This window comes from Coregonus lavaretus, assembly GCF_964263955.1.
Source record: "Coregonus lavaretus genome assembly, chromosome: 36".
In the NCBI taxonomy this organism is placed as follows: Eukaryota; Metazoa; Chordata; class Actinopteri; order Salmoniformes; family Salmonidae; genus Coregonus; species Coregonus lavaretus.
In genome coordinates, this window is record NC_140023.1 from 25,980,502 (window position 1) to 25,995,102 (window position 14,601).

The following is a 14,601-nucleotide window of genomic DNA, read 5'->3' on the forward strand; positions in this document are numbered from 1 at the left end:
CCAGCTTATACATACTATATACATTTTATGGACACAGTCAACTTTACAATAATTATATTTTGTTTGTTTTTACTCCTGAACTTCCTCTACCCTCAACCTCTCCAATCATTTTCATGATGTCCATCCAGTTTGCTTCTATATGCCATATCTTTCTAACTGTGCTCTTTCACAAAAGCTCTCAACCTATAACCTATATACTTATTATGGACACAGTATGCTTTACATTAGTTTTCTTGTTGTTATTAGTTGTTGTTAGTCCCATCCTTCAACTTCATTCAACACCACCCATCTATCTCTTAACACCATCCATATTGGATTTCTATTTGCCATATATTTTTCAACTGTACTGTGATGTTTTACAAAAGTTCTGAACCTTTCTATTCTCATTGTTTCTACAGATTGTAAATTGAAAATAAACATTTTTGCTAAAAGTATTATTATATTATTGATCGATTGACTATGACTTTTCAGATCACATTGGCATCCTAGCAACATCAGGAAAACTGAATTATAGAATATCTATGTGGGTGACTTACTGGCTCTGAGGGAGGAGGTGGTGGGGGCTCTTTTATGACCTGGAGAGAGAACCATTCACATTGAACAAGTAAATCAGGAAGAAGATACATTAAACACAACAAAACATCCTCCCTCTCCATACTCAAAATAACTACAATTCCCATAGTAATACTCCTGACTCTGCTAAATGAAGAGACAAGAGCTAGTCTTACCAAGGTGCAGCAGAGGGGCCAGAACCACCACATGAACAGCAGGCCCAACAAAAGTGTCAGAACCAGCAACGAGATCAGCAGGATCGTCCCATCAAACTACACAGAGAGAGACAGAAAAAGGTGTAATTGCAAACCAATATGGTATCTTGTTTGGAGTTAGACTGAGATGAGTGAAGATTGAAGGGGGGGTATTTACTTGGTTAAGGTACAGTTCTGGTGTGACTACAGACAGATGAAAAGATGAAAGAGAGAACATACTCAAAGCCTCCTCTGATGACAAAGAGAGCAGAGGAGACCGTAGAGAATAGGAGGAAAAAAAGAGGAGGAAACTAAGTACAGAGAAAGACAAAAAGGGCAAAATTATACCAAACAAATAATATTATTTTGAATTGCTTCAGGATATGTGTTGCTGAATGTTGCTTAGTGTTTCTGAATGTTGCTTAGTGCTTAAAGGAGAAGTTCTTTTTTTTTAACAACAAAATCTCTATTTTTGATGTAAGTAGCATGTTATAGAAGGGTCCATTCACCTTTTTTGGGATTTCACATTTTTGAGAAACCCCAAACGGCAAATAACTTCCTCATCCTCATTGTGTAGTATGGGGGCCTGTAAAAAACATGAACAACGGCTCCGAAAACACTCAAATACGTCCTTTTAGAAATGGAAAAGCTCACCGTTTAGTGATGCAGGTCTTTAAATGTTGTACACATGAAATTGTGTCATTCCGAACTTTATCCGCAACGTCATATTTCATTTTGTTGCGTCTATAGCGATACCTCTCCATTCATTCCACAGGTAACTGGCAAAATAAAGGAAACACTTGAGTAAATGAGGGATACAAAGTATATTGAAAGCATAGAGTGCTTCCACACAGGAAGTTCCAGACACTTGTAGAATATATGCCAAGGCGCATTGAAGCTGTTCTGGCAGCTCATGGTGGCCCTATAAAGACACTTTATGTTGGTGTTTCCTTTATTTTGGTAGTTACCTGTAGCAGCAGGCTACACAGAGAATGGAACAGCTGGATAGGGGAAACATCTAAAGACCTGCATCACTATACTGAGAGCTTTTCCTTTTCTAAAAGGACGTATTTGGGTGTTTTTGGAGCCTTTGTTCATGTTTTTACGGGGCCCCCATACTACACAATGAGGATGTGAAATCACAAAAAAGTGTCTGCCCCCTTATATAAAATCCATTTACACTACCGTTCAAAGGTTTGGGGTCACTTAGAAATGTCCTTGTTTTCGAAAGAAAAGCAATTTTTTTGTCCATTAAAATAACATCAAATTGATCAGAAATACAGTGTAGACATTGTTAATGTTGTAAATGGCTATTGTAGCTGGAAACAGCTGATTTCTAATGGAATATCTACATAGGCGTACAGAGGCCCATTATCAGCAACCATCAGTCCTGTGTTCCAATGGGACGTTGTGTTTGCTAATCCAAGTTTATCATTTTAAAAGGCTAATTGAGCATTAGAAAATAGCTGAAAACTGTTGTGCTGATTAAAATAGCAATAAAACTGCTCTTCTTGAGACTAGTTGAGTATCTGGAGCATCAGCAATTGTGGGTTTGATTACAGGCTCAAAATGGCCAGAAACAAATAACTTTCTTCTGAAACTCGTCAGTCTATTCTTGTTCTGAAAAATGAAGGCTATTCCATGCGAGAAATTACCAAGAAACTGAAGATCTAATACAACGCTGTGTACTGCTCCCTTCACAGAACAGCGCAAACTGGCTCTAACCAGAATAGAAAGAGGAGTGGGAGGCCCCGGTGCACAACTGAGCAAGAGGACAAATACATTAGAGTGCCTAGTTTGAGAAACAGACGCCTCACAGGTCATCAACTGGCAGCTTCATTAAATAGCACCCACAAAACACCAGTCTCAACGTCAACAGTGAAGAGGCGACTCCGGGATGCTGACCTTCTAGGCAGAGTTGCAAAGAAAAAGCCATATCTCAGACTGGCCAATAAAAATAAAAGATTAAGATGAGCAAAAGAACACAGACACTGGAAAGAGGAAGATTGGAAAAAAGTGTTATGGACAGACGAATGGAAGTTTGAGGTGTTCGGATCACAAAGAATAACAGGGTTAAAGGGATCTTGAAGAAGGAAGGCTATCACTCCATTTTGCCAGGCCATGCCATACCCTGTGGACGGCGCTTGATTGGAGCCAATTTCCTCCTACAACAGGACAATGACCCAAAGCACAGCTCCAAACTATGCAATAACTATTTAGGGAAGAAGCAGTCAGCTGGTATTCTTTCTATAATGGAGTGGCCAGCACAGTCACCGGATCTCAACACTATTGAGCTGTTATGGTATGTAAGAAGTGCCCATCAAGCCAAGCCAATACAACTTGTGGGAGGTGCTTCAGGAAGCATGGGGTGATATCTCTTCAGATTACCTCAAAACATTTACAACTAGAATGCCAAAGGTCTGCAAGGCTGTAATTGCTGCAAATGGAGGATTCTTTGACGAAAGCAAAGTTTGAAGGACACAATTATTATTTCAATTAAAAATCATTATTTCTAACCTTGTCAATGACTACATTTCCTATGCATTTTGCTATATTTCCTATTCAAACTCATTTCATGTATGTTTTCATGTAATACAAGGACATTTGTAAGTGACCCCAAACTTATGAACAGTAGTGTACATAAAAAACATTGATTTGGTTGTAAAAAAATAAAACTTCTCCTTTAATGTTGTTGAACATCGCTGTACTCACACATTCGGTGGTGGTGATGTGAACAGAACTGGTGATGTAGGAGAGTCCTTCATTCATACTGACCTGTAGATAGATTACCCTGCAACATATACAACACTACATTACCCATCAACCCTCGCAACACACACACTTCAGAACCCATAAAAAAACATTTCCCAAAATCCCCTGGAAAAACACATCCATGTTATTTTGAGACTAAAGCTTCATTTATACCTTATGTAAGTAAACAATGAAAGTACACAATTAGTTACTTACAATGGCTGTTCTGCGTACTTGCGTAGCAAAAATATGTGCAGCCCACAATTTGAGAATCTACGCTATTACGCAGGATCGCCATTTTGCGTAGTTAATCGGGTTCTTGCGTTGCATACTTGCATAATGTCGCTGTCTGATGAAAACCTTAACAAAATTTGCCAATTTTCCTTTTTTACATTTATGTATTGAAATCAGTAACTCCCCTCAATGTACACTGAACATTTCATGACTCTAGGACCAAGAATATTTATTCAAAATACTTTCTGAAGTTTCATAATTGTATGTTCGTTAATGGGAAAATAGTTTCTGTTTTGAAGATTAGGTTTTCATCAGACCGCGACGATAAGATATAAATTAGACTTTAGCATGAACGCAAGACATTACATGCATCATGTCAATGGACACGTGGATGCGCACAGATCTATGTTTGATACTCATGGCTTTCTTTAGAATTCCGAAGCATGACTAAAATATAGGCCATTAAGACATTCCTGTCTCTGTATCTGTCGGTTCTTGCTCTTTTCACTAATATCTGCTCTCTGACAGCCATCACATTTGGCTCTACCCACAGTGGAATGGCCCCTGTGGACTTTGGTTGGGTATGGGACCTGTAAGGCTTACCGTATTGGGGAATGGATCTTTACGGGGTTAGGGTAGCAAAGTAACATTTGTCAGGATTGCATTGTCGACTGCCAACAACTGTAAAAAAGGATGGGACCTGTGGACTTCGGGTTGTTTCCAAAGTCCCAATGTGGAAAGTTGTCATTAGGCCACTGAATGACTTCCCCTCCCTAATGTTAGTGCTGCTATCTACAACACATATCATGGAGACACATACAGAGGGGATGACTGTGTTTGTGTGTGTGTGCATGCGTGTTTGTGTGTGTGTGCATGCGTGTTTGTGTGTGTAGGGTTGTTGCAAAATAAAACCCTACTAAATAGTGAGTTGAGGTTGGTGGGTTGATATATGAGAGGAGAGTGGGTAAGTGAGTTGTAATGATTTAGGAGGCAAGAGAAGAGAGGGGTCATTGAGAGTGTGGTTTATGACTCAGGGAGGGGTTGGGAAGGGGGAGGCTAGGGGAAGGGGGGTTGAGGTCATATGGGGCTAGATGAGAAAGGAGGGAGCAGACAAAGACAGGAAAGGGAAAAGGGGGGAGGGGAGGGGAGGGGGGAGAGAGGGAGTACATCCCCACAGCCTCCCTTCTAGGACCTCCCCCTCCCTCTCTAACAGAATAGAGAACAGTATGAAATTGTTTAACCTGTATAGCACCACAGAGAAAACCAGAGATTAATACTGAGACTCACAGAAAAATATATATTCCCTCTCCCTTCTCCCCCCCATTTTCTTTTGCCTCTATCCCTCTATCTGTCTCTCTCTCTCTCTGGGCAGGCAGGGGGCACAGCGCGATCAGCACCCTGGTGACAGAGCCATCGTACCACCCATCAATCAGCCCTCTGCCATGAGTGTGTGTGTGTGTGTGTGTGTGTGTGTGTGTATGTGTGTTTGTGTAGCTTCTTCCAGAAGATTTCCAGTCACCATGTGTTTGTGTGACAGCAGGAACGATGACTTCATCATATGAGACAGGGCTGAGGGGTGTGGGTGTGTGTGTGTGTGTGTGTGGGGCTTACATCTCATGGGCCCTCAAATGCCCTTAAACATTGAAAATATACACTGAGTACACAAAACATTAAAAACACCTGCTCTTTCCATGACAGACTGACCAGGTGAATCCAGGTGAAAGCTATGATCCCTTATTGATGTCACTTGTTAAATCCACTTCAATCAGTGTAGATGAAGGGGAGGAGACAGGTTAAAGAAGGATGTTTAAGCCTTGAGACAATTGAGACATTGATTGTGTATGTGCCATTCAGAGGGTGAATGGGCAAGACAAAAAATGTAAGTGCCTTTAAACGGGGTATGGTAGTAGGTGCCAGGTGCAACGATTTGTGTCAAGAACTGCAATGCTGCTGGGTTTTTCATGCTCAACAGTTTCCCGTGTGCATCAAGAATGGTCCACTACCCAAAGGACATCCAGCCAACTTGACACAATTGTGGGAAGCATTGAAGTCAACATTGGCCAGCATCGCTGTCCATATCCCGACTAATTGAGGCTGTTCTGAGGGCAAAAGGCTGGGGGGGTTGCAACTCAATATTAAGAAGGTGTTCCTAATGTTTGGTATACTTAGTGTATAAACAACTCACTATGGCACCTCCAGTTAGACATTCAGTTAGACATAGAGCATTGTGAATGATACACAACCAAACCATCAACCATCATGTTTTTTAAAATAACCCTTACGATTTTGCATTTTCAGACAAGTGTGAAAGACAGAAATATGATGACCTTTTTAGACTAAATCGGGTAAACACATAAATGGCTATGCCCCCAATATCAGTTATGAAACAACAACAGGCCTCATCGTCTCTCCCCTTGGGTTGTTCACAGTTGATTTCCTCTTACTCACATGCCCCGAGTGTTGTTGGTAGAGCATGTACTAATGGGGTGACGCAGTAACAGTAATAGAACACAGAGCCTCATGGGCACCATTATGGGCACAGAAATGGAGAAGTAGCACAATTATGTTACAGCCATAGGGAGTGGGGGTGAGAGTGTGGTTGTGGGCATGAGCCAACCTGGCAGCCAGGTATTGACTGCTCCTTTCTACCCTTCTAGTTTTTTGCTGAACAGTATAAACAAGGAGTTGGCTTAAGGGAGTGACCATTATTTATAATAAGGGTTACATGGAGAGAATCAGACCTCTGAAATGGAAATGGATGGCCCTCCCTTCAGCAAAATATATTTTATATTAAACCCTCCCTGAGTGACCCTCCCCTATACCGAAAATAATGATTAAAACAAAGTCGATAGAAGAGAACAAGTCTACTGTTTACCCTCACTTCTTGGACAGACCAGAGCCTTAGATATGCAGTTGTAGAAACTGTTCTTTGTCCTGTAAGCATTACATGGCAACGTGGGAATTTTGATAGCGCACAGGGCTGCGGGCCAGAAGGTTGTGGGTTCGCAGACCACCGTGGACAAGAGTAGAGGTGGAAAGATCTCCTTTATAGTACAAGCAGTGTATGAATCTATCATCATATTTGAAGTACGAGAAAAAAGTGCCTTTTATAAAAATGTCATGCAATTCTACGTAATTTTTACATATTAGCAGAATCTTTTTTTAATACCATACAAATTACCGAAATTACAGGCTAAGAATGGACAGAGAGATAGGCCTATGTGTTAATCTTTTCATATTTCTCCAATGCCAAATCAGTGTGTCTTGTTTGCAATGATAATGTCCCTGTTTGCAAATAATTACATCTGAGACTTCATTAGGAATCTGAGCATGGTACTTAGAGCATGGTAAGTTAGACCTACCTTTCCACGCCAGACAGACGCAGAAAAATGTAAGCTTTAACTGCTGGCTACTCTTCTTCCGTGGCTTAACCCAACGAGAGAAGGTCACAAGTGTTTCCCTAAAAGCTGTCTGGGTTTAAACATATTCTATTATACAGAATATAATAATAATAATAATAAATAATAGCTTAATCAATTGATAGTGACAGACTTAGATTACTTCCCAAGGAAAGTCAGCCTCAAAGAAACAAAACAATGATATACAATGCATTCGGAAAGTATTCAGACCCCTTGACTTTTTCCACATTTTGTTACGTTACAGCCTTATTCTAAAATTGATTAAATCATTTTTTTCTCTCATCAATCTACACACAATACCCCATAACGAGAAAGAAAAAATAGGTTTATAGATTTTTTTTCAAATTTAAACAAATAAAAAACTGAAATATCACATTTACATAAGTATTCAGACCCTTTACTCAGTACTTTGTTGAAGCACTTTCGGCAACGATTACAGCCTCGAGTCTTCTTGGGTATGATGCTACAAGCTTGGCACACCTGTATTTGGGGAGTTTCTCCCATTCCTCTCTGAAGATCCTCTCAAGCTCTGTCAGGTTGGATGCAAAGCTATTTTCAGGTCTCTCCAGAGATGTTCGATCGGGTTCAAGTCCGGGCTCTGACTGGGCCACTCAAGGACATTCAGAGACTTGACCCAAAGCCACTCCTACATTGTTTTGGCTGTGTGTTTAGGGTCATTGTCCTGTTGGAAGGTGAAGCTTCGCCCCCAGTCGGAGGTCCTGAGCGCTCTGGAGCAGGTTTTCATCAAGGATCTCTCTGTACTTTGCTCCGTTCATCTTTCCCTCGATCCTGACTAGTCTCCCAGTCCCTGCCGCTGAAAAATATCCCCACAGCATGATGCTGCCACCACCATTCTTCACCGTAGGGATGGTATTGGCCAGGTGATGAGAGGTGCATGGTTTCCTCCAGACGTGACGCTTGGCATTCAGGCCAAAGAGTTCAATCTTGGTTTCATCAGACCAGAGAATCTTGTTTCTCATGGTCGGAGAGTCCTTTAGATGCCTTTTGGCAAACTCCAAGCGGGCTGTCATGTGCCTTTTACTGAGGAGTGGCTTCTGTCTGGCCACTCTACCATAAAGGCCTGATTGGTGGAGTGCTGCAGAGAAGGTTGTCCTTCTGGAAGGTTCTCCCATCTCCACAGAGAGCTCTGTCAAAGTGACCATCGGGTTCTTGGTCACCTCCCTGACCAAGGCCCTTCTCCCCCGATTGCTCAGTTTTGCCGGGAGTCTTGGTGGTTCCAAACTTCTTACATTTAAGAATGATGGAGGCCACGGTGTTCTTTGGGACCTTCAATGCAGCAGACATTTTTGGGTACCCTTCCCCAGATCTGTGCCTCCACACAATCCTGTCTCGGAGCTCTACGGACAATTCCTTCGACCTCATGGCTTAGTTTTTGCTCTGACATGCACTGTCAACTGTGGGACCTTATATAGACAGGTGTATGCCTTTCCAAATCATGTCCAATCAATGTAATTGACCACAGGTGGAATCCAATCAAGTTGTAGAAACATCTTAAGGATGGAAACAGGATGCACCTGAGCTCAATTTGGAGTCTCATAGCAGAGGGTCTGAAAACGTATGTAAATATGGTATTTCTGTTTTTTTTTTTTTTTTACTGTTTTCGCTTTGTCATTATGGGGTATTGTGTGTAGATTGATGAGGAAAAAATAATAATTTAACCAATTTTAGAAGAAGGCTGTAACGTAACAAAATGTGGAAAAAGTGAAGGGGTCTGAATACTTTCTGAATGCGCTGTATATCGCCATATGCATCGAAGTCACATCTTTCCCGGGTATTTTACAGCTTGCTTCTAGCACACAGCATCGCGGACCAAAGTACTGTTATAGATCACTTTATATAATCGGATCAGTTTTATTTTCTTTAAACTCTTAAGCTAACAAGGGGTAGGCCTGTGCCTTTTGTCATTTTCTTTAATAAAAAAGTAGGCCTATGGCATACGCTCTCCTACCCCCTCAATTCGAGTCTTGGTTTTAACGTAACAGCCATTCACTGACACGAAGGTAGGCTATTTAAAGAGTGCATGGCGGGTGGAGGAATTGACAGACACATCTATAGATATAGTAGCCTATAGCCTAATTTAGTCTGTAAAACAGGAAGGCCTACTTCTTATTTCTTAAATAGGAAGAAATAGGCTCCAACACAGAGCTCTTTTGTTGTTAGTACAGTCTAATTAAAATGAAGATGGTTGAAATGAAGTATGCATACTCGATTTTGCCTACTTTCAGCACCATGAGCTGTCCATTACCGATTGCCGTGGCTGCTGCTGCTTCATGTTTCAGAACCACAATGTAAGTTACTTGAATCTGGCTTATTGAGAGTTTAATAACTCTGATAAATACATAAATGGGCAAGAAACATGTTTTTAATAAAATCAATTATAGTAATAGCAAGCTATCAAAGTTGGTCCTCCTCATCTTCGCGCTCTCCTTCTCAAACTGAACAGAACATAGGCTATAGGCTCGTCCACGTGCAAGAATTTGGACTAGGCTTAATCAACAACAACAAACTTTGGAAGAAACCTTTGACTCTCCTCCTGAACTGCCACCGTAGCCCTACACAGCACAGCCATTGGTTAAGCAGCACACAAAAACGTTTGATCAGCAAGAGCAGAGCAGGCCGGGTCTCAGGGTTGGAATATCCACTGCAGTGTGTAATGCAGCCTAGTTTTATTTACACCATCCCAGCAGCTATCTTAAAAATATAACCTTTGCTCTGTGCTTCTCCGAGCACGCACTTTGTAGCCTATAGCCTATATGTTATGGATCATTTGATTGAGACCACACTAAATAGCCTATAAGCACACTTGATATTGCACGCCCAGTGGAGAATCAGAGATGAGGGGCGGCATCGGGCACACATCGATATATGCAGTGGCTTGCGAAAGTATTCACCCCCCTTGGCATTTTTCCTATTTTGTTGCCTTACAACCTTGAATTAAAATGAATTTTGGGAGGGTTTGTATCATTTGATTTACACAACATGCCTACCACTTTGAAGATGAAAAATATTTTTTATTGTGAAACAAGAAATAAGACAGAAAAAAAAACAGGAAACTTGAGCGTACATAACTATTCACCCCACCAAAGTCAATACTTTGTAGAGCCACCTTTTGCAGCAATTACAGCTGCAAGTCTCTTGGGGTATGTCTCTATAAGCTTGGCACATCTAGCCACTGGGATTTTTGCCATTCTCCAAGGCAAAACTGCTCCAGCTCCTTCAAGTTGGATGGGTTCCGCTGGTGTACAGCAATCTTTAAGTCATACCACAGATTCTCAATTGGATTGAGGTCTGGGCTTTGACTAGGCCATTCCAATACATTTAAATGTTTCCCCTTAAACCACTCGAGTGTTGCTTTAGCAGTATGCTTAGGGTCATTGTCCTGCTGGAAGGTGAACCTCCGTCCCAGTCTCAAATCTCTGGAAGACTGAAACAGGTTTCCCTCAAGAATTTCCCTGTATTTAGCGCCATCCATCATTCCTTCAATTCTGACCAGTTTCCCAGTCCCTGCCGATGAAAAACATCCCCACAGCATGAAGGATGGTGTTCTCGGGGTGATGAGAGGGGTTGGGTTTGCGCCAGACATAGCGTTTTCCTTGATGGCCAAAAAGCTCAATTTTAGTCTCATCTGACCAGAGTACCTTCTTCCATATGTTTGGGGAGTCTCCCACATGCCTTTTGGCGAACACAAAACGTGTTTGCTTATTTTTTGCTTAGATTTGGTGGGCGGCCCTCTCTTGGCAGGTTTGTTGTGGTGCCATATTCTTTCAATTTTTTAATAATGGATTTAATGGTGCGCTGTGGGATGTTCAAAGTTTCTGATATTTCTTTATAACCCAACCCTGATCTGTACTTCTCCACAACTTTTTCCCTGACCTGTTTGTAGAGCTCCTTGGTCTTCATGGTGCCTCTTGCTTGGTGGTGCCCCTTGCTTAGTTGTGTTGCAGACTCTGGGGCCTTTCAAAACAGGTGTATATATACACTGAGATCATGTGACAGATCATGACACTTAGATTGCACAAAGGTGGACTTTATTTAACAAATTATGTGACTTCTGAAGGTAATTGGTTGCACCAGATCTTATTTAGGGGCTTCATAGCAAAGGGGGTGAATACATATGCACACACCACTTTTCCATTATTTATCTTTTAGAATTTTTTGAAACAAGTTCTTGTTTTCATTTCACTTCACCAATTTGGACTATTTTGTGTATGTCCATTACCTGAAATCTAAATAAAAATCCATTTAAATTACAGGTTGTAATGCAACAAAATAGGAAAAACGCCAAGGGGGATGAATACTTTTGCAAGGCACTGTAGGCTAATACGCAGCTAATTCCAAAACACTGAGAAATATTGAAATTTCATCAATTACAAATTACATGACCCTCCCCTGGACTAGATTTAACAAATACTAAACCCTCCCCTTGACTGAAATTGAATAAGCATGACCCTCCCCCATTTTTCTCCAGGTAACCATTCTGTAAATTTCGATTCGTCCCTAAGCACACTTAAACTGACTAATAACAGACAGAGAAATAAAATACACTCACCAAACCAACTTCTAAATCCACTGTCACAGTAAACAAAGCCACATAATATACTCTCTCTCCTTGCTACAGCTTGTAAACAAATAGTGTCTTTAAAAGTGGTGTTGCAGTGGTGAATCGATCTAACTGCGTGTCAAGAAAAGCTCAAGCCCTCCTCAGACTGCTGAGTGACAGCAACAAGACAGTTGATCACCTGGAGGTGTCTGTGGGTGGGGGACAGCTGTATAATTATGCGCTGGGCTGGGGGGCAGTTTGTCCCAGCTTCCAACCCAGAGTAGATCTTTCTCTGCCCCCTGAGGAGCTCTCAAATATGGGGTGGCTATGGAGGATGCTGGGGTGGAGGCTTTAGACATGGAAGACTTCTCACTTCCCTAGTGACTGTGTTCATACACACAAGTGCACACAAGCAAACTCGATGCACATACATTGTCTCTCTCCTGCGTTTTTCCCAAGTCTCATTAAACCATGTTCCTAGGGTCTACATCTCTCCTCCTTTATTATTTCCTTTCCTCTAACTCTTTCTCTCTCTGATTACTGTCTAAGGTCGTTAGCGGTGACTGATTGATCACAGCAACAAACGACTTTGGCCCCAATTCGTTCAAGGACACTGATCTGCTAAACCAATCTACCAATTCAGCTGCAGTGGCAGAGCGCTACAGAGTGTGCAGGCTGGTAGGCTCGTTACTGCAGGGCTGGAACTAATGCCTGCACTTCCTGTGGCACTCTACGACCATGCAGGATTGAAGAACACACTGGAATACTATAGTAGGTAAAGTAGTAACTTACCTTCCTACTTCCTTTATAACAGGAGCAGGACAGAGCAGGAAAGTTTCCTCTACACCAGCAGGCCTCTCATCTAAAGAAACATGATATTCTGTTAATTGAAGAGGTTTAACATCATATTAAAGCTAGAATCCTTAGTTGCTATATTCATTTTTGGACGTAGAAATTAATGATACATAGCCATTGATGATACATAGCCAGCCAATTTTTTTATATCCAATTGGTAGTTACAGTCTTGTCCCATCACTGCAACTCCCGGGAGTGGCGAAGGTCGAGAGCCATGTGTCCTCCGAAACACGACCCTGCCAAGCTGCACTGCTTCTTGACACACTGCTCGCTTAACCTGGAAGCCAGCCGCACCAATGTGTTGGAGGAAACACCATACAACTGGTGACTGAAGTCAGCGTGCATGCGCCCAGCCCGCCACAATGAGTCGCTAGAGCATGATGGGACAAGGACATTCCGGCCAGCCAAACCCTCCCCTAACCCGGACGATGCTGGGCCAATTGTGTGCCGCCTCATGGGTCTCCTTCTCGCGGCCGGCTGCAACACAGCCTGGGATCAAACACGGGTCTGTAGTGATGCCTCAAGCATTGCGATGCAGTGCCTTAGACTACTGCGCCACTCGGGAGGCCCATACCCATTGATTCTTAAAGAATATAACTTATAAATGCCTCATGAGCTTAGTTCAACTTTCATACCCCATCAGAACCCAAAATATAAGCTTGTTTTACTCCAATGTTTGCAAACAATGTAAATGTAAACAAACACTGTAGAGCCTCAAAACATGGTTACAACTATAATTTTTGATATCATGGCTTTGTCTATGAACTTGAGAGTGGTTACATTTCTCTAGGCCGATCCCTCAGCTTTTTACCAAAACAGAGGCGGGTTTCCCTCTTCGTTATTGTTTCAACTGTGTATTGTAGCTTTAATGTTGCAAATAAATACAGATGTTTTATATATATATATATATATATATATATATATATATATATATATATATATATATATATATATATATATATATATATATATATATATATATATATATATGTGTGTGTGTGTGTGTGTGTGTGTGTGTGTGTGTGTGTGTGTGTGTGTGTGTGTGTGTGTGTGTGTGTGTGTGTGTGTGTGTGAGAGAGAGATTCATTAGACATGTTCTTAGTATATAATTATAGCCAAAATGATGTCTAAATTTTTCACGTAAACGTGTATGTTTGTGTGTCTCACCCAGAGTGTGTGTGTCTCACCCAGAGTGTGTGTGTCTCACCCAGAGTGTGTGTGTCTCACCCAGAGTGTGTGTGTCTCACCCAGAGTGTGTGTGTCGTTGACTTTGAAGCTACAGAGGACCTGGTCGGTGTTTCTGGCATGGAGAAAACCGTTCCCTCGAACTACCACCTGAAACGACTCTGAGAGAAAGAAACAGAAACGGTAAGAACCATTCATCTCCAACCATTCAACATTATTTGAATGTATTCTATTTTTCTAGGAAAGTAGTCTAGTGAAAATCTGTTTGAAATATATGACCATGAGTATCGCAGCAGCACTTCTCTGCCACTTCTCTGCCTTTGTCTCATGTGGCCCTGTTTAACATTAGAAAGTGTTCACAGCCTTAGGCCTTGTGTGTGTGTGTGTGTGTGTGTGTGTGTGTGTGTGTGTGTGTGTGTGTGTGTGTGTGTGTGTGTGTGTGTGTGTGTGTGTGTGTGTGTGTGTGTGTGTGTGTGTGTGTGTGTGTGTGTGGCTCTTTGCCTGCTCTCTTATGTGTTCCATGCTTAACCTTTCAGGAATACTCAACTCAAGCAGGAGAAAAACAACCAGCATATGCTTCACTGGTGCTAACGGTGTGTGTGTGCTGACGTGCGTGGTGCGTGTGTGTGCGCGCATGTTTGTACAGGCATATGCTCCACTGGTGCTAATGCTAAAAGTGCTGCTGTTCACAAATCTCTGCCTGCACAGCCGGGAGGGTTTTGTGTGACTGTATGTGTGTGTGGACGGGAATATGTGTGTGTGTGACTCTGACCTTTCGGTCCCCCCAGGCACCACTAAAGCGCATTGACGGAAGCTAACCAGCATATGCTGGAATGTGAGTGTGTGTGTC

General features: G+C 41.9%; 1 protein-coding gene across 1 annotated transcript in view; it reads right to left on the reverse strand.

Moving 5' to 3' along the window:
* Positions 1-14,601, reverse strand: part of LOC311110868 (anthrax toxin receptor 1-like) — a 57,206-nt gene that overhangs the window by 22,564 nt on the left and 20,041 nt on the right. The window contains exons 10-14 of the mRNA XM_084153468.1: positions 13,814-13,912; positions 12,504-12,573; positions 3,459-3,537; positions 729-824; positions 537-575 (exon numbers count right to left, since the gene is read on the reverse strand). Of these exons, the coding sequence (XP_084009594.1) occupies positions 537-575; positions 729-824; positions 3,459-3,537; positions 12,504-12,573; positions 13,814-13,912 (383 nt within the window). The remainder of the gene's footprint in view (positions 1-536; positions 576-728; positions 825-3,458; positions 3,538-12,503; positions 12,574-13,813; positions 13,913-14,601) is intronic.